This window comes from Cotesia glomerata, linkage group LG4 (genome assembly GCF_020080835.1).
Source record: "Cotesia glomerata isolate CgM1 linkage group LG4, MPM_Cglom_v2.3, whole genome shotgun sequence".
NCBI lineage: Eukaryota > Metazoa > Arthropoda > Insecta > Hymenoptera > Braconidae > Cotesia > Cotesia glomerata.
The window spans coordinates 21,445,043-21,472,917 of NC_058161.1; the positions used below are offsets into that span (position 1 = coordinate 21,445,043).

Genomic DNA, 27,875 nt, shown 5'->3' on the forward strand with positions numbered 1-27,875 from the left:
ACACTAAGATTTTTGACGCAATGACGCAAAATTTTTTACTGTGTATATTAGAGTGATTTATTTGGGACGGCTATGTATTTTTTTCGCTCCATTAACATATGGTTCTATGTAAAATAAAAAAAAATTTCTTCAAGGTTTATCCCATAATTATAATTTTATTGTTTTCTATTAAAATTGAAGTTTTTTTTAATTAACACGTATAGGAAATGAAGAATTATTTGTGTGTTCTACAATTTCGCAGCCTTTGACACTAATGCAACAGACCAAGGCGTAGCTTAAGATAATAACAGACACCTTGAAAGGACTTATCGCCTAATATCGATATCAACTGATATATTTTGGTATTCTCACGCTATCAAACTTAAACTTTTACTAAATAATCTTATTTTTCACGTATTCAATGGAACACAGTAAAAAATTTTATGTCATTGCGTCAAAATTCATCGTTAAAAATCATCGTTTTGGCATGGAAAATTAAAAAGTTCATCCTTATATAAGCCGAAATTTTTGATAAAAGTTGTACATTTAAAATTTATAAAGGGGATAGAAACTGATACGTCATACCGAACAAATTAATTTTAAAAATAAAACTGCAGTCTATAGTTCGATAAAATTTTTCTTCCAGACTTAAAATATCATTTAAGAGGGCAAATCATGCATGAACAGTTTTTGTCAGCTGATATATGGAGTTTTGATCCTTATCTATTTTAGGCTAGATCAGACATGGACAGGTCTGAGCGTATTTAACGCTTCAGACATGAACATGCATGGACAGGTCTGAGCATATTTAATGCTTCAGATATGAACAGGCATGAACAGGCTTGATCAGATCTGATCAGGTCTGAGCGTATTTAATGCTTCAAACATGAACAGACATGGACAGGTCTGATAAGGTCTGAGCATATTTAATGCTTCAGACATGAACAGGCTTGATCCAGGGCATTCTGATCAGGTCTGAGCGTATTTAACACTTCAGACATGAATACCCGGGAAAAAATGATCAGGACTGATCAGACCTGTTCATATCTGATCAGGCCTGAAATTAGACCTGAGCAGACCTGTTCATATCTGATCAGGCCTGAAATTAGACCTGAGCAGGCCTGTTCATGTATGATCAGGCCTGAAATTATACCTGATCAGACCTGTTCATGCCTGTTCATGTCTGAAGCATTAAATACGCTCAGACCTGATCAGACCTGTTCATGCCTGCTCATGTCTGTTCATGTCTGAAGCGTTAAATACGTTCAGATCTGATCAGACCTGTTCATGCCTGCTCATGTCTGTTCATGTCTGAAGCCTTAAATACGCTCAGACCTGATCAGACCTGTCCATGTCTGATATCTAGCCAACACTGAGAGACAATTTTTATTTAATAGTAATGAAATTTTATTACTATTTAATAAAACGTTTATTTGGCTAATCCCAAATAAAAATTTATTAAATATTAATTAAATTTCCTTAAATACTAATAAAAATTTTATTAAATACTAATAAATGTTTCTTAGTATGTAATGAATATTTATCTACATGTAATATAAAGAAAATTCATTAATCAACTAACTAACAAGTATTGATCAGTAATTAATTGAATAAATAATTAAGTAAAATTGAATTTTGTCGGAACTATATTTTGAAATACAAAGTCTACAACTGTTGTTATCCGAGTGGATGTTAATTTTTATGCACTTAAATTTAAAAATTTCACAAATGAATCGATAAGAGTTAGACATTATTTAATAAAATGAAAACAGAAGCAGAAAACCAGACAATGTAGGGACGCATTTGTTAAAAATAAAGACTATGATTTCATAAATTCAATCGAATATTTATTTATTTTTATTATTTAAAATCTCTACATGTGATTCGTCATGAAGTAAACAAATAGGTTAGGTTAGGATGTCTTGTTAAAATCTTAATACTATTTATTAAAAGACTTTACTGTGAAAATATATTTGAATATATTATAATTAATTGATGAATATTAATTTTTTTTTTTTGAGATTATTTCTTTTAATGACTTAATATTCGTATTAATGACAGCAAACGAAAGCGTCGTTCGTGGTTATTTTAATAAACACATATTAGTATTTAAGAAAATTTTATTAAATACTTATGAAATTTTATTAAATACTAATATAATTTTATTTATATGAAATATAATTTTATTAATATTAACTAAATTTTTTTCAAGTCCAAATAAACTGTTTTATTACTATTGAATAAAATTCTCTCTCAGTGTAGAACCATATGTTAATGGAGCGAAAAAAAAATACATAGCCGTTCCGAATAAATCACTGTAATATATGATTAATTATTAATAATTAATAAATTAGGTATAGAACTCCGTTAACTATAAGGATAAATCATGTATAAAATTTGAATTACTTGAAGTAGCTCGAAAGATACTCTCAAGTTAAGATGAATCATTTGGTCAAGACGTAAAATGTCAGTCTGAAGAGCGCGAGGTGTACGGTTCGAATCCCCGTCGGCACCGATTTTTTTTATGGACCTGATCGAGTCAGACATGAACAGATCTGATCAGACCTGAACATGCCTGGCCAGGTCTGACTCCAGACCCGGTCATTTTTCATACCTGATCAGACCTGAAGACTCATGCCTGTTCATGTCTGATCAGATCTGACCATTTTTTCCCGGGTAGGTCTGATCAGGCCTAATTTCAGGCCTGATCATACATGAACAGGCCTGATCAGATATGAACAGGTCTGATCAGTCCTGATCATTTTTTCCCGGGTATTGTCCTTTATATTTGCCTGAAAGAAACTACAGTAAGATGGATATTCTCCGATTTTTATTGAAATAGAAGCTTTTCTCTATTTACATGGAAAAATAGGTAGATAATCATCAATAAAATCGAAGCACGTATATGCTATCAATTCCATGCATGAACATCTCTTCTTCCTTTTTAATAGTGTAACTTTAAAAGCTAATTATTACTGTATCTCTTGTCGATTGTAAAAAAGCAACTCAAAAAATTAGGATTAACAATCTAAAAGGAATGGTTATTACTTATTAAAGTTAACAAAATGACGAAATTCAGGTAATTAACTATTGTAATCTTTTTAATTGATTTGTTTTGAAAAAAACGAATAAAAAAAGTATAAAACTTTATCAGGGTCAATTATCGTCATTAAGTTTAAATTTAATGGAATAAAAAAGATAAATTTTTCTATTAATATTGTTTCGTAGGTGACAAGTTATACATCTCGTATCACTCAACGCGTTGTCTCCGAAACTACGCAGCTTTTTAAAACTTTCTGACAATACACATCAAAAATTTGTAATAGAAATTTGTAATAGAAAAAATAGTTGATAAAAAAAATGTTCAAATTTTATCATTTAATATTACTTTTTATAATTATCGAACTAAGCTCAGTGAGTTCAAAAAGTTATGTTCCAATAAAAAAAATATCTATAATCCTGGAGAAAACCATCGTGACGTAAAAATGTGCAAAATGAAGGGCGTCGTATCCCAGTGAACACATGACTTCAATATGACGTCATTTATAAGTCATAGGAATGTCACAATATTTTACGTAAATATGACGTAAAATTGACCTGTCTTGTGATCCAATTATGATGTAAAAATATATGATATATTTTTGACATCATACTGATGTAAGTTTATTACTTCTCTATGATGTAACGGAAATGACTTAGACATACGTACAACTGACATAATATATAAAATACAATATTACGTAACATTAATGCCATCATTGTATGTCATAACGACGTAAGTTTAACATTATGCATTTACATCAGTGACAAAAGTTACGGTTGTACGTAATCTTGACGTAAGTTTAACATCATGCGTTTACATCAGTGACAAGTCACGGCTGTACGTAATCTTGACGTAAGTTTAACATCATGCGTTTACATCAGTGACAAGTCATGGTTGTACGTAATCTTGACGTAAGATTAATATCATGTGTTTACATCAGTGACAAGTCATGGTCTTACGTAATACCGATACCATCTGAGAGTCATTATTTAACATCAATAATTTGTCACAATTGTACATAATACTGACATAATTTGAAAGTCATTTTCTAAATCAGTGACAAACGATTATTTTCCATAATATTGATAAAATTTGGGGGATGTATTTTTTTAATATTATCGATTGATCAAAATTTATCAAATATAAAACTTCTTTAACAAGATGTCTAATTTACAATTAATCGCTAAATATTAGTGAAATTTGGTTTTAAAATTTAGTAAGAATCAGGAAAGAGGTAAACAGCTGATTTAAGCTGGTAACTTGTAAATTTAAATCCTCTTTTAATAACAAAAATTTATAATTTATAATATTAATGAATATATCTAACATATTAGCAAATAACATACAAAATATTTTTCATTTACGTTTTTAAGAAAAAAACATACAAATTAAATACATGTGGGATATAAAATTTTTGTATCTTTGCTTGTATGTTTCCATACACTGCAGAAAAAAAATCTTGACTCAAAGGTAAATTTCTTTGGACCAAGAATATATTAAAGATGACTGAAAATTTCGTGAATGAAGTCAAAATTTCTTGACACTAAAACACTTCTTGCTCCAATATAACTTCGGCCTCCGTCAAAATTTTCTTGGTGCAAGAAATACTTTTCGTTGCATATGTTTCTCACTTATATTTTTCCATGAATTTAGGTACTTTTATCCATTGTAAAAATATTTTCGACTTCATTCGGTATAAATGATTTGGTTGAAACTGATAACAAAATACCGAGTTCAATTTATGTGGCATGAACTCTAAATTTTTAAACCGTCAAGCGAGTAAACATATAATTTCTTATGATTTCACGTCAAGAAATTAAATGTCAGTCATTTAAATATTGCACTATTACTTGAAAAATAATTTTCTGACATTAGTGCTGCTACTTATGAAACATTGTATTTGAAATAATTCAAACAGTTCCATGATTGTTATTGACGAGACTAATAGTATTTTACGCAGTAAAAAATTTTGCGTCATTGCGTCAAAAACTTTAGTGTTAAAAATTTTTGTGTTAAATATTTAACTTTTTTAAGTGTAAATTTAACATTTATTGTGTTAAATCAACATAAAAAAATGTTAAATATTTAACATAAAACTTAACACAAAACCTGACACAATGACGCAAAATTTTACTGTGTACATCAAGTTTCATAATGTTGTTAGTATGTTAAATTAAAGAAATTCAAATTTCGAAAAAAATTGAAATTAAAAAGAAATATAGATTAAAAAAATGGTATACTTAAAAGAGTTGAAATTAAAAAAAAAAAAATCTAAATTTTGTAAATTGAAATTTTGAAGAAGAAAAATCCAAATGAAAAATACTAAATCTTCGGAAAAAATTAAATAAAAAAAAAAATTCGAGTCTTGAGAAATCAATAAGTATTAAAAAGTATTCAAATGACACGGATACATCGTTTACTCTGAAAAAATTTCACTTTGTGAAAGTTCTCTGGGTCCGCTTTTAGACGAAAATTTTTGAAAGTGTAAGATTCAATCAATTCTTATGAAAATTTATAAATTGTCTATTAATTACCACAAGTTTCACTAGAGAGCCTTTTATAAGAGTTTTTACAAAGTTTTATAGAACTTTATAAAATTTCATGAGTTTAATGAATATTATTAGACTTGAATTTTATACAATTCCAGCTCTTAAAATCCATTTAATCTCAGAAAAAATTATGAAATAAGCATTTTTCGTCATGTAAGGCTTATCACGTAAGTTATTTACTTCGTGACATGAACCGTTACTTGGACAAGTGAGCAGCGTTCCAGACTCCGACACGTGAGGACCCAAGTTCGAGCCCAGCATATTTCAGAATTTTTTCATAAAGTCTCACCATATAACTAGTGTTTCAAACTGTAATAAGTCCACAACACTATAATTAATTTCAAAATTGCCATCTTTTTATTTTTGAGAAATTTTTTTTTTAATATTTTTTCTGAGGTACAATTCTTACATCACTTACATCACTTTTACGTCATAATGACATCATTATCATGATATAGACATCACAGGTATGTCATATTGACGTCATAAATGTCATTGAGACACATAATACTGACGTCATGACTACGTCATATTTTTACGTCAGAATCTTACGTCAAGAAGTGTGAAATAATGAGTCACATATGACTCATTCGTGACTTGTATCTTACGTAAATCCTGACATAGCCCAATGTCATTTTGACGTCACATTGACGTAAACGTGTTTACTGGGATGTATGATATTAAATATTAAATATTGCAACTCATGCACAGAAAGAAAAATTTCTTGACTGGAGAACAAAATTCTTGGTCCAAGAAAATTTTCGGGTGCCTGAAGGAAAACAAAAATTGTGTTGGCTGAAGTAAAAATTTTTCTTGAAATTCTATTCTTGGTGGAAGTAATTTTTCTTAATTCAAATTATCATAAATACTTGATACAATAAATTTTTATATTTGATCGAGATTTTTAGATCTTTTAGGGAAGCTGCGCCACCTACTTCAGCTGAGAAAAAATTTTCTCACCTTGAGAATATTTTTCTCTTGAATATTTGATACCCATTTTATATTATTTTTAGCGTGCAATTATACATATTGAATGAAAAAAAATGATTCAATATTGTTTGATCTTCCCATTTGACATGAAAATTTACTTCTATCTTTATATTTAATTTTTGGAGCAAGAGAGAAATTTTCTCAAGACAAGAAAATTTACTTCTATCAAGAACTAAATTTTTGGAGCAAGAGGCTGAATTTTCTCAAAACAACAAGATTTTCTTGAATTAAATCAATTTTCTTGGGTCAAGATACGTATTTCTTAAAGCAAGAGAATTAATTTTATCGGAATAAGTGAAATTTCTTGGGTCAAAAAATTTTTTCGCTCAAGAAAATAATTATAAAGAAAAATATTTTCTTGGCTCAAGTAAACCTTTTTTCTGTGTAAGTATAGAACCAATTATTATTTAATTCTTAATATATTTTGTTTCAGTGTCTTGATAACGTGGAATGTTGTTCAAAAAATGTTATCCAATTAAAGTTCATGAAAACTTATATGTGCCTGCGTGTGAGAAAATTCATGAGTATTAAAACAATTGAAGAACATAAATAAATTGATATCATAGAATGTAAACTAATGCTAAAGTTTTATTTCATTAAATCGAACCTGAAAATATTTAATTTTTTATATTTTTAACAAGAGTTTATTTAATAAGATTTAAGATGGAGTTTACAGGAATTTAATATGTATCGAATTTAATATTAATTGCTTAAAGAACCACTAAAATTTACTATTTTAATAAATTCAAATACTTCTGAACTGCTGTAATTTTTAAACATATTGATCTAGCAAAATAAATAGCTATGTAAATAAAAGGTTATTTAATGAGCTTTCAGATAAAATTTACAGCTATTTAGTAATTTATCTTACTCTTAAGCTCTAGCAAGGAGATACACTTAAAGTTTTAATTTTTGATTAATTTTTAAAAATTAACAATCGCTGTAATCAGTAAACGAACCGAGCAAATTAGCTGATTTTCGAAGTTAACCTTGGAAGTCCTTCAAAAATGAGTACGCCATGTTTTATAGAGATCTGATAAGAATTGTGTGAGTTATAGTAGAAAGCCTGGTTATACCCCCAGATAACATGTGTTTGAGCAAGATTTAGGTGCCAGTGTCTTGAGCAAAACCCCTAGTTGCTAGTGTCTTTTTCTACATATGGGTCTTGTTCAAATTCATGTAGAAAGAACTGCTTCAAGATTTATGTAACTAGCTCAAGACATCTTGTGCAACAATATGAGACAAGTCTAATGCAAGGTGCATTGAAAAACTTTCTGACGCATTTTTGAATCAGAAACTCTCAACAGACATTTACCCATGACTTGCTCAAGATTTGCTTAAGATCCGTAATTCTCAGTAATTTGTTCATTTATGAAGCATTTGTAAGCCAAAAACTAACAGCAAATGTTGAATCGTTACTTGCTCAAGATTTGCTTAAGATGCATCATGCATTATATATTTTATATAGCACTTTTTCCTCTCCACTACTTGAAGATGTATTGATTCAGTGGTGCTCATTTTAAAATAATTTTGTCTTGATAGATAAAACAGTAGGTCTATACTCTAAAAGGTTAAGCTGAATGAGATCCACTGATCCTATAGTAAATATAGAAGGGGTAGAATGATGCGAACGGTCATTCGAAAACATTTGATCTTGAGCAGATCTTGAGCAAGTCTTGCACAAGTATATTCAGCATGCTTCTGGTGTCAGTCTTTCTCAAAAATTGATATAGTTAGTTTATCGATAAACAACTTCAGATTTTCTCAATTTTCTTACACAATTTTTGAGCTATAATCTGGCCGAAAGTTCTTGTACAAGGCTTGTTCAAGACTTGTCAATTGAATTTGCTACAAGTATCCGGAGCAAGACCCGTAGGTAGAAAAAGACACTAACAACTATCGAAATTGAGACTAGACTTGCTCAAGCCTTGAAAAGATTGCTATATTGGATATAAACTTTTGAGTTAATTGTATTTCGGAACCTTGACGAGCAATAGTCTAAATGCAATACCCGCCCGGGAAAAATGATCAGGACTGATCAGACCTGTTCATATCTGATCAGGCCTGAAAGTGGACCTGAGCAGACCTGTTCATATCTGATCAGGTCGGAAATTTGGCTTGAGCAGGCCTGTTCATGTATGATCAGGCCTGAAATTATACCTGATCAGACCTGTTCATGCCTGTTCATGTCTGAAGCATTAAATACGCTCAGACCTGATCAGACCTGTTCATGCCTGCTCATGTCTGTTCATGTCTGTAGCGTTAAATACGTTCAGATCTGATCAGACCTGTTCATGCCTGCTCATGTCTGTTCATGTCTGAAGCCTTAAATACGCTCAGACCTGATCAGACCTGTCCATGTCTGATATCTAGCCAACACTGAGAGACAATTTTATTTAATAGTAATGAAATTTTATTACTATTTAATAAAACGTTTATTTGGCTAATCCCAAATAAAAATTTATTAAATATTAATTAAATTTCCTTAAATACTAATAAAAATTTTATTAAATACTAATAAATGTTTCTTAGTATGTAATGAATATTTATCTACATGTAATATAAAGAAAATTCATTAATCAACTAACTAACAAGTATTGATCAGTAATTAATTGAATAAATAATTAAGTAAAATTGAATTTTGTCGGAACTATATTTTGAAATACAAAGTCTACAACTGTTGTTATCCGAGGACATGTTAATTTTATTGCTCTTCAATTTAAAAATTTCACAAATGAATCGATAAGAGTTAGACATTATTTAATAAAATGAAAACAGAAGCAGAAAACCAGACAATGTAGGGACGCATTTGTTAAAAATAAAGACTATGATTTCATAAATTCAATCGAATATTTATTTATTTTTATTATTTAAAAATCTCTACATGTGATTCGTCATGAAGTAAACAAATAGGTTAGGTTAGGATGTCTTGTTAAAAAATCTTAATACTATTTATTAAAAGACTTTTACTGTGAAAATATATTTGAATATATTATAATTAATTGATGAATCTTAATTTTTTTTTTTTTTTTGAAATTATTTCTTTTAATGACTTAATATTCGTATTAATGACAGCAAACGAAAGCGTCGTTCGTGGTTATTTTAATAAACACATATTAGTATTTAAGAAAATTTTATTAAATACTTATGAAATTTTATTAAATACTAATATAATTTTATTTATATGAAATATAATTTTATTAATATTAACTAAATTTTTTTCAAGTCCAAATAAACTGTTTTATTACTATTGAATTAAATTCTCTCTTAGTGTAGAACCATATGTTAATGGAGCGAAAAAAATACATAGCCGTTCCGAATAAATCACTGTAATATATGATTAATTATTAATAATTAATAAATTAGGTATAGAACTCCGTTAACTATAAGGATAAATCATGTATAAAATTTGAATTACTTAAAGTAGCTCCAAAGATACTCTCAAGTTAAGATGAATCATTTGGTCAAGAGGTAGTCAGTCTGAAGAGCGCGAGGTGTACGGTTCGAATCCCCGTCGGCACTGATTTTTTTTTTTTTTTATGGACCTGATCGAGTCAGACATGAACAGATCTGATCAGACCTGAACATGCCTGGCCAGGTCTGATCAGACCCGGTCATTTTTCATACCTGATCAGACCTGAAGACTCATGCCTGTTCATGTCTGATCAGATCTGATCATTTTTACCAGGGCGGTTCAAAAATTTAGTCTGTTTTATGATTAATAAAAATTTTTAATATTTTTCATTCAATTTAATTTTATTATGTGTATCTATTTCATATAAGAATTGAATATGTTTTTGCCCGTACTATTCCCAATTCAGACCAATTTCAGATTATTTTTTAATGTCATAATAAAATTGTTTTCTATTGTTTCAAGACCAATTCAGACTTTTTTTTGTCACAATCATTTAACTGGTTTTGATCGCATCAAGGTCAAAAACAGACCAAAACGTTGTATAATTTTTAGTCGGTTTTGATCGCCTACAGATCAAAAACAGATCTTGTACGAATTAGATAGTAATAATAATAATAATAATAATAATAATAATAATTTCACAATCAAGATGGCGAAAGTTACAGATCGTGAAAATGTTAGTGAGAAAGTATTTAAGTGTCACTCGAATCTCAAAGTGCCTAAAATAGTGATTTGTCTGATTTGTGAAAAATGTTTATCATGAACGTGATTTCAACAAATACACAAAGGGTCAATATGTCAGTAAAATGTTTGTTATTTGTCCCGAACACTACGCGGATGATCTAACCTCAAAAACTGACTATAATACAGTCACACTAAATGAGGAGACAAGAAAAATTATTGCACAAGTAAAATTACATGAGAAAGAATTACTCAGAAATGAAATGTGCAATAATTTGTCTTTAGCTCTGCCAAGGACAAGGATCATAGTTTTGTAAATGAATCAGACATAGATACACGGAAAAAATGAAACACGACTGGTTACTGTGCTACACAAGAATGAGCGAAAATATATAAAAAAAGTTCTTAGCACATTACTAGATCATGTGATAATAAGAATGAGTCGTCTTTACATATGACTGAGTATCTTTCAACACAGTAACCATTCCTATGTTGCACATTACACTGAAAACACGAGTGATTCTCATGTTCACAGTCGCTGTTAGCTTTTAGGACAATAGAGATTCCCGTGAGCAGAAGAACTCTTACTATATAAAATAAGTATGAGTACTGCGCAAGCGTACGAACGAGTCACCTGACAAACGTTTCTCATTCTCGTGCAGCACAGTAATCATTCCTGTGCTAAATGAGAACTGTCCCTGTGTATTATAGACTGACTACAGCCAACTAAATAAATTGCCGCTTATTCTAACCTTAAAATTAAAGAAAGTTTTTTTACTTTTATTGTGTTGAGTGTATCAATTGTATTAAAGTTTCTGCATTTTTTCAATCAACGTGAAAGGTAAGCGACTTATTGTTAATAAATATTATTGCATTGAAGAAAGTCATTATATTTATTTTAAATAATTTTTTTTCCATCATTGTTTATATTTGAAAATTTTTTACATTGTGTTTTGTTAACCTGTCTACGTAACAAGTAGAAATATAATTGTAATTCATTAGTTTATTATGCATGATTAAAATTATTATTATTTATTTTTAGAAGCTTTCAATATTTTGTCTTAAGTATGTATGTGCATTTAACAGTTTTTTAGTAAAATAATCAAGCGTGTCTAATAATAAATTGCAAATGATATGTGATTGTCTCTATCTGTTGTCAATTAATTAATGTCTTTTTTGTTTTGTTGTAGTCTCAGTATGTGTGATTTTATTCAAAGCTCTGCTCTATCCATAAATAACGCAACAGAACCCATAATCAGTTCTTTAGTAAATAGTGATATGGCATTATCATCTACACCTACACAGGATCCTCAAATTTCCTTTCTTGGCGATTTGACTAATTCTAATCTTAAATTTATTTGCTCTAATTGTGAATGTTTTGCTAATAACGGCGCTTTCAATAATCAAATAGAAAGACAAGAGCTTGGATTATTTTTAAAACAATCTTTCGATGGAATTTTAGCTTTGAGCACGTACTCTTCTCACAAAAGAATACCAGATGCTCTATTAAACAATGTTATTAAACTGATTGTTGATCGGGAAATACTTATTATAATAAAACAAAATCAAGTATCGCTGGAAACGCCGTTAAAAAAATTAGAGTAAGCTCAAGATACCAATTTTTAAAAATTTTAATTGTATTGTAATCTTAAATGATGTTACGTAAAAAAAAAATCTTTATATCCTTCATATTTCAATTGAAACCAGTGTAGTCATTTGCATGTTCTCATTAAAACTAGCAAAAATATAAATTTTTCATAATTAAGTATTATTTTGTTGCAGAGTGTCATCTACTATTCTCAAAAATTTAGCAACGGAACTTACAAATTTATTTGGTGGAAGGTTTAGTTCATAAATCCGATATAAAGAATATCGTGCCAAATTTTCCTGGTATGTTTGCTTACTTAATACATTAAATAATGACGTAATAGTAATTAAAAATCTAATTTTGATATGTAGAAACCACAGAGGACAAATTAAATTTGCTAAAACAAGCTTGTGATGATTGGTCAACCGTTGAATCTCGTTGGGCTGATACGCGATTGATAAGACAAAATTTAAAGCTTTAAAGGAAGGATCAAATTAATGTCTTCTTAGAATATCCTTGTCTGTCAGATAATCGAGCTACGAATTTGGTTAGTTCTTTGACAATAATTGCAAATAAATTTTATACAACAAAAAACATGTTTTGTGTTCAGGTTGCAGCTGACTTCACTAGCGTTTATTCTAACGCAAAGGCCATTAATGACGTTTGGCCAAATCTTCGTGGTGTTTTTGAAAAATTTATTCAGTCCAAAAGTATAATCGACGAATTTTCCCAAACTCTTTTGAACGAATTGCCGAAGTTAGTAGAAGGTTAGTAATTCATTTCATTACTAAATTCACTTGTACAATAAGATCAAAATAGTTCAATAAAAGTATTAATAATTTATTTATTTTTAGAAAACAAAGATCCAGTAATTTTAAATTTACTATCCGTTTCTTCTATATCTAAAACGAAACCAGCTAATTTAACAGTGAAGGTTCCAAAGAAACGTAAGATAACTTCAAGTAACTTCGAGAAAGACGATGAAAAAAAGAAATATTTCAGAGAGTCTTTTATTCTAACTGTCAATGTAAATATATATTTCAATTGTAAAAAAAACATTTTTTCTATATTATTTAATTACTGATAATTTATTAATACTTATGTTATTTCCTTTCTAGAATTCTGAAAAAGTTGATGAGGAGATACAAACGAGAAACCAATACATCATCGATAACGGACAACAATTGTATCCGTACATGGTATTTGTCGGATCAGTAACATCACCTGAAAAATTTTATGTCGCTTACGATAAAATTAAGTACACTGTGACATCTGCTATCTAAGCGCTTGATCTGACCACTAAAATCTTTTGTACCAGTACTTACTCGTTCCCAAAAAATAACCACGTGTGGTATATTATCCTAAAAGTAATTTACCAGGTAACTCCCCAAGTTCCGAAGTCGACTGTTAAACTGAATAACGCTTTTTCTTTTTTTGAAGAGCAGTTAAAATTAAAACTCAATCAAAGCTCAATAATTATGGATCCTCTAAGTTTTTGTAACGAAATAACTAAAGAAGCTGTTTTCTTTGTTGCAAAATTTTATGATTGTACAGATTTACCTCGGACACGTGTCCATGAAATTACAAATAGTGTTACAATATTATTACAAAATAACTATATAACTGCTTTGTTTGACCAATTATTCGATAGAATGCTTCATCTCGGTGAAACAGCAGATGCTGTCTCAGTTTATAAAAAAATGATTAGTAAAATTCAAAATCCATTCGAACAATTCAAAACAGATAGTCAGTGTATGAATTATTTTGAAGAAAATGAAACTTATTTACCGCCAATTCAAATTAAAGTTGGTGAGAAAAAGTTTTTTAAAATAATTAATGGCGAAAAAGTTCCTACAACTAAAAATGTAACTGCACAAATTATTTTACTTCGAGATGCCCTGAAAAAATTCTTTGAATTGCCTGGTATTTTTGATGAAACAATGTCTTAATCCAATATTTAGAATCACAAAAAATTTTAAAAACTAATGTTATCCAAGGATTATTCTGGCAACAGAAAAAATTGGAATTCGGTACTAAAGTTGTGTTACCCTTATTTTTTTATCAAGATGACTTTGAAACTAACAACGCTTTAGGAAGCCATCGAGGACTAGGAAAAATGGGTACAGTATATATAAATATACCTTGCTTACCTCCACGTATACAATCAGAAATTGATAATATATTTGTTTTATCGCTGTACAAAGCAGATGATTTAAAACATGTAACCTTGAATGCTATCCTATCTTCTGCAGTTGCTGAATTAACTTTTTTGGAGAGTACTGGTATAAATATGTCAACACCAAGAGGTCCTCAACAAATTTATTTTGCCTTAGCCGGTGTTATTGGGGATAACCTAGCGGTACATTCTATTCTTGGTTTTACCGAAAGTTTTAATTCTAAACATCCATGCAGATTTTGCTCAATTGATCGCAACGATATTAATTCAATATTCCATGAATCAGAATGTTTAATACGGACAAACGAAAGCTACGATAAAGATTTAAAAATTAATAATGCAAATGTAACAGGTGTTTGTGGGCGTAACAGGGTGGTTCCTGTATAGACAATTTCTTTATCAAATCTACTTTAAATAATATAAACTCGTTCACGTATACTAGTGCTTTTACAGACCACTACACATTATTTGTTTCAATTAGAATAGACAAAAGATTAAATAAACCATTATTTTTACCTTGTATTAATTATGATAAACTAAGTAATCTAAGTGATCAGATAAAATGGAACCTGTTGACACTAGAAAATAATCCGGATGTTGCAATAAATAAATTAATTTTAATTATACAAGATCTTGTAAAAGAGTCGTATAGTGTTCCAAATAAGAAAACTAGAACGAAATTTAGTCCTAGGAAGGACTGGATCACAACGGGCATAATAACCTCGTGTAAAAGGAAAGAAAAACTTTATCTAACTTGGAAAAAGAATAAAAATAGTATAATTCTTAAAGTAGAGTATAATAACTATTGTAAAGTTTTAAATAGAGTTATCAAACTTGCAAAACAAAATTACTTAAAAAATCAAGTGAATAGATAGATAGATAGATAGATAACTTTATTTATGCCAAAGCCAAACTGGCCAATTGGCAAAACATATTTACATCGTATATAACAATTTTTACATTTACATTATATAACAATTTTTGGAATTAAAAATATAGTATAAACATAATCTGAAGATTTAATTTTTTATATTTATGGTTTAAAACATAAAAATCTGAAGATTTAACCACTTAATATTTTGATTTGAATTTAACTAAACTACTTAATTATCTGAATTAAATAAATAATCAAACATCTTCCCTGTTGAAAAGATCTTATAAAACCTCATAAAAAAGACAAACTTTTATATGAGATTTTATAAGTCCGTACGATTTCTATGAGGTACAGAAAATTTGGTAATCAATTTTTTTATAAGGATTTATAAGAATCGACTTTGTATGCTATTTTAAGAGAATTTTCTAGTATAATTTTTAAAGGATGAACAAGAAATTTTATGTTATAAGATTCTATGAGGAAAACTACAAGTTTTTTGTATAAGATTCTTAAGTGTTATATTTTCTATAAGTCTTTACGAGGATTCAAAAATTAAATTTATATACGAATTTATGAGGGAAATCCTCATTAAATCAAAAACTCTTAAAACTTAATAAAAAACTTTTTTGTGCGAAATTCTCAAATTATATGATGTTCAATGAGAATTTCTGAAAATTGAATTCCTCATAAAACAATAAGCTTTACCCATAAGATTCTATGAGAAATCACTTAAATATATTAAACGTAAAAGTTTTATGATATTCAACGAGTAATTTCAGTGCCACAAACACATCGATTTCTTATAAAAAATTTATGTGGTTTTTAGAGAAATTTTCTAGTAGAAAATTACCGATAAAACATAACAGCAAATTATGGTCATTTATGAGAAATTTGTTGAACAGATTAACTTTGAGTACTGATAAATGATTTTATAACAATACTTTGTAACTTTATGATACTTTATAGCGCAAAATTTCCAGGCATACAAGATTCTATAAGAGATTTATCCTGAATGTATTGAAATATAGCTGTTTATGAGTTTTTATAAATTTTGAGGTTTACATAAGCATTTTCTATTTATTTATCTATTATCACTATTATTGCTATTTATAATATAGTGATTAACAACATCAGGTGCAATCATTTTCATATTAACATTAACTATACGTCAGTGTGTGTAAGAATTGACTCTGATCCTTAGCTGTATATAGACCTCGCTACATACTTAACCCTTCAGTACTCGCGTTGTAAGAATTTTACTCACGCAACAATATTCAACTATAGGATGTCGCTGCAGTGCAAGTGAGACACTAAAAAGAACGTGAGTCTAAGGGTTAGCGCACACGCACACATACGCCTCAGTCCATCGTTTTCCAGATACTCTCTCTTTCTCTCTCTTCCTCTAATACACTTGTGCCTGACAAAAGAATCAGTCGATCGCGTGCCGAAGAAAACAGCCAATCACAGTGATTACCGCGTTTTCTATCTTTGCGGACTCTCGTGTCCTTTTGTCTATGTTCATTTTAGTGTACGATCTCGCGCTGACTACATCATATTTATATAAATTGACAGTCTTTTTTTATTAAAGTAAGTTTATGATTCGACATTACATCTCATGTATGCCCAAATTAGATTTACATTAAGTGGAAAGTTTAAAAATAGTACCAGTTGATGAACTAAAAAAATATAAACCTGATTGTCCAACTAAAATATGTTTTGCAAAGGATGGTGATGTGTATTTGAAAGCTTTGGTTATTTCAGTCCGAAGTAAGTATATTTCAATTAGATGTTGTAATCTGATATCACATATTTAAATAAAAAAAATAATCAATTTTAAAAATGCAAAATTTAATTCATTGCGATTTAATAGGTTATTGTAAATTGTTGCTAGTTAGTTATAAAAATGTTAATATTTCACTTTAGACTCAGAAAAAGAATTAGATGAACTGACGGAATCAGTAAGGAGAAGAAATCCACCCGCTAATTTGTGGTCTGAACCTTCTGGTGACGAATTACTCAGTACAACAACATCAAAGCCAAAGGAACAAAAAGAGGACGACACTTTAAATATTGTTAATCAACGGTTATTCTTAAAAAATCCGGTAAGTTTATATCTTTTACTGCAGACAATTAAAATAGCATTTTTTTTTCCTTAAGAATATCTAATTGTTACTTTTATATTTTTAATCAAAAGTAATTTTATTTTTAAATTATAAAATAATTTAAATATTTTCATTTATAAATTTAATTCAATGTTTAACCTTTGAATTATTTTTTAATTGGTAAATTTTATAGAATAAAAATTAATTTCAAATTAAAAGTAAATTAAATTTATTTCTAAATAAGTTTATATTTTTAAAATTGATTAACTTACAGTTCTATTTTTATTTCAATTATTATTTCAAATAATAATTTTATATTAATAAGATTAAAAATTAAAATTTTTTTAATTCGAGAATTTTAAATATGAAAAATTTTTAATTATTCTTCAAACAAAAGATACAATAATATTAATTTTCTTAAATTTCAATGATGTATTATAATTAATGTTAATTTTAAAAAAAAATTAAACTTAACAAATAATTTTTATTTATTTAATTTAAAATTTTAAGAGAAATTAGACATTTAATATATTTAAAAAAATTTTTTAATTAAATTTATTTTGTTTTTAAATCTTAATTTTGTAAATATTAATTTTTTTAAAACTAAAATTCGAATTAAATTTCCAGTAAAATTACATTATTACAATTTGTTTTTAAAAATTACGGGCAACATGTATATATTTTACATAATTTTTATTATTAAATTCTAATTTTTTGATTTTTAAATATTTAAAAATATTTATTATTTCAAATTCAATTTCTATTATACTGAAATTTTCGAAATCATCTTTTTTGTACTTTGATTTTTGAGTTATTTAACTAATAATTAATATTTTAAAAGATAGTGTTGGAATTTTTTTTAATTATTTTTTTTTAATTTTGTAATTTATTCATTGACATAAATTGTATAACCGCAATTGCTGGTACAATTATTATTTGTAAGGATAAAAGTACTTGGAACAAATTAGTTCAATATAAAAATGTTTCAACAATTTTGTGGGTAAATTATAAATTATAATATAATTTCAAATACTACGTGGTACTATCATAAAATACTTCATAATATTTTTACTTAACTTGCCTTCAAAAATTCTATAAACCTTCATTAAGTATTTATTATCAATAAATCAGATTGAAATTTTCATAAATATATCAAATAAAACACTTAAAACATAGTGTGTAATAAATCAAAGTAAATTAAAAGCCCCAATTATTGACAGGGTCTAAATATTGACACCCTAAATTATTTTTAAATATATTTAATCATCTGTAATAAGCATAACTATTATATAAATTTTCATTAAATTCTAATTAATTAAAACATTAGAAAAATTGCTGTCAGTTCAAAATATTAAATGTTAATTTATTAAAAAAATGAAGTTAGCACCAGTTCATCAAACCAGCTTACGAACGTCTATTTTCTTAACAACTTTGATTATAAAAACTTTTTTTTAAAATGCCGAGTTTAAATTCATTTCTTTATTTAATTATAATAATAATTATATTAATAATTGGGGTGAAAGTATGTCAATAATTAAATCCATCAGTTTTTTAACCTGTCAATAATTTGTGTATCCGGATAATCTATTAAATTATTTACAATTAATTAGTAAATATCACTGATTATCATTAAAAAAAAAAGAAATTGACTAGTAAAAACATTACTTGAGACATTACTACAAACAAAATTCAACGATTTTGATATTTGATTGCTTAAAAAAAATCAAATCATAACTTTGTCTCTAATAGTGTCAATAATTGGGGCTTTTACTTTATTTTTCTAATTTTAAAAATAATTAATTAGATACTTCGAGCTTTGGAGACTTTTCAACTCTAACATTTGGATGTTTTAAGAAAACATACAAGTTTTATCCACCACATTTTAATATAATGGAGGGCAAAAAACAAATGTATAATCGTTTGTTAAATCCATCATTCGATGAAGGAGACGTTAGTTTACGTACTCGTTTCAGGTATCGTAAATTAATGCGTACTGTTAAAGAGCAACAAAATTTAGGTTGGTAAATTGAATGTTTTCGCGATAAATCATATTTGTTGTTCCAGTGGCAAATAAAGTAACTAGGAATTTTTCTTTTATCTTCAGAATTTACTCCAGTTTCAAGTCAAAATGAGGATAATTCTCTTCTTAGTTTTGATCGTGATAATCGTAGTGAAGGTTTACAATTCGAGAGTGACCCCTCATCATTTCTCCAAAATGATTTGTATGACACGAACTTACAGTATACTAGTGACTATTGTTTAAGAGAAAATATTGATTGTAGAAATGAAGCGAACGTTTGTGAACCTATTGTTGAAACTTTGAGTGATTATTCTGACGATGCATTTGAAATTTTAAGTGATTGCTCTTGTTGTAATGAGTTGAATTCGGAAAGTGATGAAGAGATTAATCTAAATAATAATGAATTCAACAGTGGTCAAATCCAAGATGATATTATAATGTTTCCCGCAGCTGATATTACGGTTTCGGATGTTTTGTTTATGGTTGAAATGTTTTCAGCATCGAAAAATTTTACTAGAAAGGATGAAAATGATTTACTCAACTTAATAAAAACTTTGGCAGGGCCAGATTTTACGGAATGGGAAAGTAGCTCATATCTCAGATCAAAAATGCATAACGTACCAGATGACAAAATTATTTTACATTTTTTTTGCGAATCTTGTAAAGTTATTTTAACTAAAAAATCTTTAAAAAACTCTGTCAAAAGAGAAAAAATCACTTGTAAAAAATGTGATGCAGAATTTGAAATTTCTTCGAAAAGTACTAATGCTTTCATGAGTCCTGACCTTCGCTATCAGATAGAATTAATTTTAAACATACCTGAAGTTCAGGATGCTTTATTTCACAATATTACTCAATCAAATAATACATCATCTGATATATGTGATGTTTATGATTCAGAACTATATAAAAAATTAAAAGTTCATGATCCTAATATACTGACATTAAATTTTAACACGGATGGGGCTCCAATCTTTAAAAGCTCGAAGAGAAGTTTTTGGCCACAACAGTTATACATTAATGAACTGCCTTTAGAACTTCGCTTTAAACATATCATACTTGGCGGCATTTTTTTAACAGACAAAGAACCCAAATCCGACTTTATGAACTTGTATAATTCAGCATTATGCGATCAAATAATAGATTTAACTAATAACGGCGTCAATATACGTAAGTATTCCACCCATGAGAAGGTTAACTTTAAATTTACATTATTTTGTTGTTGCCTGGACACACCTGCTCGAGCTACCTGTCAGAACCGTATGAAATTCAGTGGCTACTGGGGATGTAGCTGGTGCTATGAGCCGGGATTGTACGTAGGAAACGCTGTACATTATCCAATTGTTGAAGTTGAAGCACCTTTAAGAACTCACGAAGAACATCTAGTAAATGTTAGTGAAGTAAAAAAAATGTACGAATCTTCCACCAGAAAAAAATATGTTCCTACAATTAAAGGTGTTAAAGGTTCGATGTCTTTTATCGAAAAATTTCCATTATTCGATAGTATCTGGGGATTTACGAACGATTATATGCATAGTTGTTTACTCGGAGTTACACGCCAAATTTTAGTATTATTGGATACACCAGAGAAAAAATATAGACTTAATAAAAGTGATTGGGACAAAGTTAATAAGCGTTTAACTGCCATAAAGCCACCTCATGAAGTTTACAGACTACCACGTTCGACTGCTGACTTATGCAAATGGAAAGCTTCTGAATTTGAGTCGTGGCTTCTATATTATAGTCTGTTATGTCTAGATGGGATCGTAGATGAAACTTTTTTAGAAATGTATGCTCTTCTTGTTAGAGGTATTTATACTTTATTACAGCGAAAAATAACTGAGGAAGATATCACCAGATCTGAATATGATCTTCTACAATTTGTTGGTAGTTTCCAAGCTACATACGGAAAAGCTGCTATAACTTTTAACCTGCACGTCTTGCAACATTTGGGCACCACCGTTAGAAAAACAGGACCATTATGGAGTGGTTCGGCTTTTGCCTTTGAAAATGGTATATTTCGGCAAAAAAAATGTATCAATGGACCTAATGGTGTCGACCATCAAATTGTGAAAAAGTTTTTGAAAAAAAAAAAATTATTTTCGTGGTTAAAATCATCAAAAATATCCAAGGTTTGTAAAAATTTTTGTGAAGGGTTACTTCAACATGAACAGCTTAAAAATTGTGTGATACTCCCAAATGGAGTTATTGTTACAACGAAAACTAATGTTAAAAAAGATGTTGAAATTGAGTTTAGAAGTTATTTCGCTGGTAATTGTAATTCCATGCAATTTTTTAAGAAATGTATTTTTAAAAAGTCTATAATTCATAGTTCTGACTATACTCGTGCCACAAAAACCGATGATACTTATTTGTTGTCTATTGCGAATGAAATTATTCATGTTCATCATTTTGTCGTAATTAATGAAACATGTTATATTTATGGATGTTCTGTATCAACTGAACCATATTCTGTTGGTAAAGTTCAGATGGATCATATTCATTGTGTAGTTAATAAGTGTGGTGATGCTATTGTTATAACAAATATTGAAAATTTTAAAGAAAAATTAATGCACATCCAGATTGACATGAAACGATATATTTGCTTTTTTCCTTATATTGTTAATTTAAATTAGCTAAAACCGTTTGAGCGTGAGAGTCACTATTCAGGTTGATGTATTTATTATACTCTGGATTGATCTTAACAAAAAATGAGTATATATTTAAAACACAAAACTGTATTTATCTGTTATTAATATCTCAATAAAAAATATAAACGAATTGATAAAAAATTCTCTTGAATATTATTTAAATTCCCTCGACATTAAAAAAATTTGTAGATTTATCGATAGCTTAACTTATTTTTTCTATTCACGATGGTTTAGGAACGTTTTCAAGCAGAAACTTTTTCCAAGATGCCAAACAATGAAGAATGTGCTGAATCTAAAGAGGCGAAAATTGGGAACGTTGTTGTTAAAAATAATACATCATCTAAAAAGGTAAATATGAATGAATATTAGTTCCATTTTTTGGTAAAAATTTAAACTGTAAGTATAAAATTCTATCTTCAATTTCTTTTTTTATTCGAATGTTGTCTTGAAAATTTTCGCGATGTGATTATATTGTTTTCAATTCTCTTCAATTTTTTTTATAAAAAATTCAAATACTTGAAAGAAATTTCATAAAATTATTTTTTTAGAAATCTAAGGATATGTTGAAGAACATAAAAAAGGAACATAAAGTGAGTTCTATTCTGTTATTAACATTTCATAAATAATCTGTTTAAAATAATTCGCAATACATGTAATAATAATCATAACTTCCTTATAGAGTAAACCGAAAAAACTGTTAAAGAGGAAAGAGGAAACAGTCTCAAAACCTGTAAGTTTTATATTGATTTTTTTAAAATAATTAAAATTCATAGCTAAAACTGATTTAAAAATCATTATCGATTAAAATGATATATAGCTCCAACTTTGTAAAATATGTACTTATGAAATTTTGTAATTATTTATGCAGGTAACTCTTGTAGTACCAGTCAAAAAACCCAGAATTACTGAAACACCATTTGCAAATACAGATGGATCTCAGAATGACAAATTACCACTCAAGCTAGATGATGTTCCTCCAGGTACTGTTATGTTTTAAACTTCTGTGTACTAAATTTTTTTTTCAATCCAAAAATTCATTAGATAAAATAATAAACTATTTTCAGAATTAGCTGACACGGTTTTAATTCCTGACATTGACTTGAGACATTTGAATACACAATTAGGAGCCGGAAAATGCGATCAAACGTCACCGATGTCCAATAAAGGTATATTTAAACTTGTTATCATGTACACATGTATATATCAGTCAATATTCTATAATAATTATTCTCATGGTATGAATTTTCAGTCTTGTCTACCGGAAAATTGAAACATGAAAAACGGAAAGAAGATAAGTAAGTTGATTATCAAGTTTATCGTATGAGCAAATTTTGTAAAATATAATTTTTTTTATTGTAGTCTGAAAACGGATAATGCTAAGAAAGTAGCTTCAACAAGTCATGTAGGCAAATTAGCACATGAGATTCAATTCATGAAAAATGAGTTAAAGAAAAGAGAAGTATTTGAAAAAAATATACTGGAGCAGATGTCTAAGCTAATAGCAACTTCGGAGCAGAACAAGAAAATGCTTCAATCGATAACAGACAACTGGAATGAATTTCGGGGTAACATTATTTTTTTTTTTTTGACTCATTACAATATTCATTGGATAACTTATCTATAAATGTTTTTGATATCCAGAAACTCCGTCAGATAAAAGCTCCAAAGCGCTCGAAGAGAAAACCGGTGTTCCTAGCGTTGGTTTTCACAGAAAAGCTGATAAGACAGTAAGTTTTATTTACCTACGTTAGAAAATTGTAAGTAAAGTTGATTAACTTTTTGTTGTTTGGATAGATTCACATTGGTGAAGGAATATATATTCCTAAGGCTACTTATGACGCAGCAAAATTAAAAGCCAAGACAGGATCTCAATTTGTGAAGAAAATGTTGATTCCGATTTTTTCCCCTCAGGAATTATTAGATTCCAGTGTAGGTGGGGGTAAATCAAATCGGTACAAGAAAGAGACGCAAAAACCACCTTTAGATCCGACCCGGTTGTTGGCAGTAAAAAGTATGCTAACTACTTTGACATTTTATCTGACTTTTATTTAACGAATATTTTTTAGTCGTAATAATTGATTTTTAAGCAAAGATATTTTTTTTTTAAATGTAATTTATAAATGTTACTGTATTTTTTAAGGTATTTACCAATACTATTTGGAGTCACTGAATAAAACTTCTGCAGAAGTTCAAGTAGAGTTAAAAAAAACTAAAGACTACATAAGTAGCAAGATAAGCGATATGAGAAAACCTCCGGTATCAAAAGTAAGTATAAATATGTTTCGAAGCAGTTTGTATACTTAAAATGGTTATTTCTTTTCACGAATAATGAAATATCAGTTTACTAAATTATAAAAATGATTTTTCTTTTATTAGAAATCTCTAAAAAAAAACGAAGAGTTTGATTACGACCAACTTGAAGAAGAACTGGAGGATGATGGTATAGAAGTTTCACAATCAAGCGATGAAGAAGCTGATGATTTAAGAGAAAAGGAAGATCAAGAAGAATCTGACATCGAAGATGCTGAGAAGCCGGAGTTTGCGGAAAGTGATGGAGAAAGTGATCGAAATATCTTAGATGCTACCGGAAACGAATCAGAACACTCTGCGACTGAGGAGACATAATATTTAATGTGAAAATTGGAAAAATATAAACAAAATTTAAAATTTTTTATATTTTTAGATAGAAAAACTAAGCAAAAATAAGTTAATTTAATATTAATAAACATTTTATTCATTATTTAAATAAGTTCTAAGTGGAATTTTATGCATGTCCGTACAATAGTAGAGATCGTCAAATTTAGTTCTTTAATAAATCTCTCAAAAAATCGTAAATTCACCAAGAAATTGTTTTTATAAAAACCCTTACACAGATACGACTATTAGATTCTTTAATAATCTCATAGAATTGATGATATAACAGAATCTAATACATTCTTGTAAGAAATATTTTTACCTACCTAATAAGTTTACTTAAGAAATTGCGCTATACATCTAAATGTCATTGCAAAATAATTTCTTATGAAACTGGTGATTTACTAAAATCTCATAGAATCTTATTAGTAATAAATGGTTTAATATTGATTTTAATTAAATTAGGGGATCATTTCCTTGTAAAAACCTTCACAGATACGACCGTTAAATACTCATATACCAATAGAAGATCCGATAGTAAAATACTCATTAATTCTCATTAAATTTTTGACCGTAATTTTTATATTATTTTATAAGTTTTATAATAAAAATTATTACTTATAGAAACTGATAAAAATCGCTCGTCAAGTTGCCAAAGATTCTAACCTTATAAAAACTCATAAAAAAGGACAATAAATTTTCAAGTCTTATAGAAAATATATCAGTTTTTATGAGGGACGATAACAAAATCTTATACATGGACATTTTAATTAACAAAAAAATTTTATAAGGACCTATGAGGTTTATCACTGCCAAATGCTCACTATTTTCTCATATATATTTCCGGTTCATTATTTTTTATGAGAATTTATGAGATCTTTTCAACAGGGTTATTCTTGAAGACTTCTATACTAGACGCTCTTATTATGTCCACTGGTAATTCTTCCCAGAGACGAATGCAAGTGACAACAAAAGAGAATTCATAATATGTGGTCGAAAAGTTTGGCATTTTAAAATTTACATTATTTCTCTTCACTGCAAGTCTTTCTGAACGTCTAGTATCAAGATCCTCAAGAAATAATTCCCGCAGATAGTCAGGTTTGCCCGTATCTAGTAATTTATAAAAATAACAAGCAAGGTAATAAATACGCCGACTTTTTACTGATAACCAACCAAGTTCTCTTCTATAAGGCGTGATATGTTCATCACGCTTTAGATTGTAAATAAACCGTATTGCAGAATTTAATGAACGTTGTAGCTTACAATTTTCTTCAAAAGTTATACTAGTTAAGACAACAGAGCAGTAATCTATAAGAGGTAAAATAGTTGCAGATACAAGTAATTTTTTTACATCAGTAGTATAGATATTTTTACGTAATTTTAGGCTATATAACGCAGAATTTATTTTACCTACAGACTTTGAGACATGATAATTCCAAGATACATTATTAGTTAAATGGAGCCCCAGACACTTTGTCGTTTGTACATAGGGGAGTGTAACGCCATCAATAACAACAGGGGGTAATTCATCTAGCTTGATCAACCTCAATTTACCACTTGAGCCGAAAAGCATAGCTTTCGTCTTTTGTAAATTTACCTCAAGACCATAATCTTTAGCCCAGTTAGTAACAGCTTGTGCATCAACATTTATTTGTTCTACTGCTTCTAGCAGTTGATAATTATAGAAATGCAAATAGATAAATTTGTCATCCGCAAATAACCCGTGTTTACTAAAACTCAGTCTTTTTGCAACTGTGTTCATGACTAGAAGGAATAAAATAGGTCCAAGCACTGAACCTTGGGGAACACCTGAAGACGTTTCAAGGAACTCAACTGGTTCACCCAAGTTGTTTATGACAGATTGAGACCTATTGGTTAAATAAGAGAAAAACCACATGATAGTTTGCTTAGAAAACCCTAACTCTGCCATAGTGATAAATATTTTCATCGGGTCAACATAGTCGAACGCCTTGGTTAAGTCAAACAAGACCATAAGCGTCAACTTGTTCTCATCCATAGCTCGTTTTATGTCATCAACAAGCTTCAATAAAGCTGATTGAGTACCATGGTTTTTACGGAACCCTGATTGGTATTTGTCTAGTAATTTATTATCTTCTAGGTATTTTACGACTTGATTTGCAACCAATCTTTCAAAAACTTTACTTAAGTGTGAAGTATTTGCTATAGGACGAGTATCAGACATTGTCCGCGGAGGAGAAGTTTTATTTAAAGGTATAATAAATATAGTTTTCCAAGCTTGGGGAAAAATTCCAGTCTCAAGTGATCGATTAAATAAGGTAGTAAGAAAAATAGAGATCTGTGGAACATGATTCTTCAACCACTTGAGATCAAGTCCATCAGGACTTTTGCCCTTAGATTTTTGGATAGTAATGTGTAAAGCTTTTATAACCTCAACAATGTCTATTTCACTCCATTCAAAGGTAACCTCAACTTGATTTCTACTGGATGAGAATAATGAGTTTAATGATTCAATGGTACAAGACGGATGCTTCCTTACAGTTGATGCAAAGTGGTTATTTAGATCGGTTGCTTCAAAGTAACTTAAGGGGGAGGAAGAAGAGGTTTTAATAAGACCAAGATGCTTTAATCTGCTCCAAATTGAAGTACCATGTGGTAGATTAACAAGCTCATTTTTTAAGTAATTTTCACGGGCACGATTTATTTCAGATTTTAGCTCCTTTCTCTTTGCTCTAAATAATAATAAAAGATTTTGGTCCTTCGATCTTTTTGCACGTTTGTAAAGTGCATCACGTTCTTTACATTTAGCTTTCAGATCTCTTGACAGCCATGGATTTAGTGGACGAACTACCTTACGCGTATGTAACGGTGCAAACTCATCGAGTAGAGCTGAGGTATTAGTTAGAAAGAAATCTAATAATTGATTTGGATCCAAGTCATTCAATGAACTATTTCTAATGTTCAGTAAACGCATAAGACTGTTTGCTAGGTCATCATGATTTGTATTATGAAAATGTCGATAAGTTACAAGTTTTTCAGTCTGTTTAGGGACTTCAAAAATATACTCACAAAACAAATAATCATGACCACTTATAAAAGGCTGATTCGATTTAAAAAATAATCCCTGTTTACAAGTGTTGTCTAACAAAATAACATCTAACCATGAATCTTTATTCCTAACGTGATGTGTCGCA

General features: G+C 28.9%; 1 protein-coding gene across 1 annotated transcript; it reads left to right on the forward strand.

Annotated features, from left to right (window-relative positions):
• Window positions 1-16,739: 16,739 nt before the first annotated feature.
• LOC123263717 lies at window positions 16,740-25,158 on the forward strand. The gene is made up of 13 exons (XM_044726660.1): window positions 16,740-17,062; window positions 17,219-17,397; window positions 22,303-22,416; window positions 22,617-22,658; window positions 22,748-22,798; window positions 22,937-23,048; window positions 23,133-23,234; window positions 23,318-23,363; window positions 23,428-23,633; window positions 23,710-23,795; window positions 23,863-24,079; window positions 24,209-24,333; window positions 24,445-25,158. Exons 3-13 carry the CDS (start codon window positions 22,333-22,335, stop codon window positions 24,691-24,693), a joined length of 1,320 nt encoding a protein of 439 aa, XP_044582595.1. The 5' UTR covers window positions 16,740-17,062; window positions 17,219-17,397; window positions 22,303-22,332; the 3' UTR covers window positions 24,694-25,158.
• The last annotated feature ends 2,717 nt before the right edge of the window (window positions 25,159-27,875 follow it).

Bases quoted from the DNA above. Each gene is read 5' to 3' on its own strand.
- LOC123263717 (XM_044726660.1), top strand. From the start codon at position 22,333: ATGCCAAACAATGAAGAATGTGCTGAATCTAAAGAGGCGAAAATTGGG. The intron at 22,417-22,616 runs GTAAATATGAAT...TTATTTTTTTAG, and splicing joins ATAATACATCATCTAAAAAG to AAATCTAAGGATATGTTGAA. The intron at 23,634-23,709 runs GTAACATTATTT...TTTGATATCCAG, and splicing joins CAACTGGAATGAATTTCGGG to AAACTCCGTCAGATAAAAGC.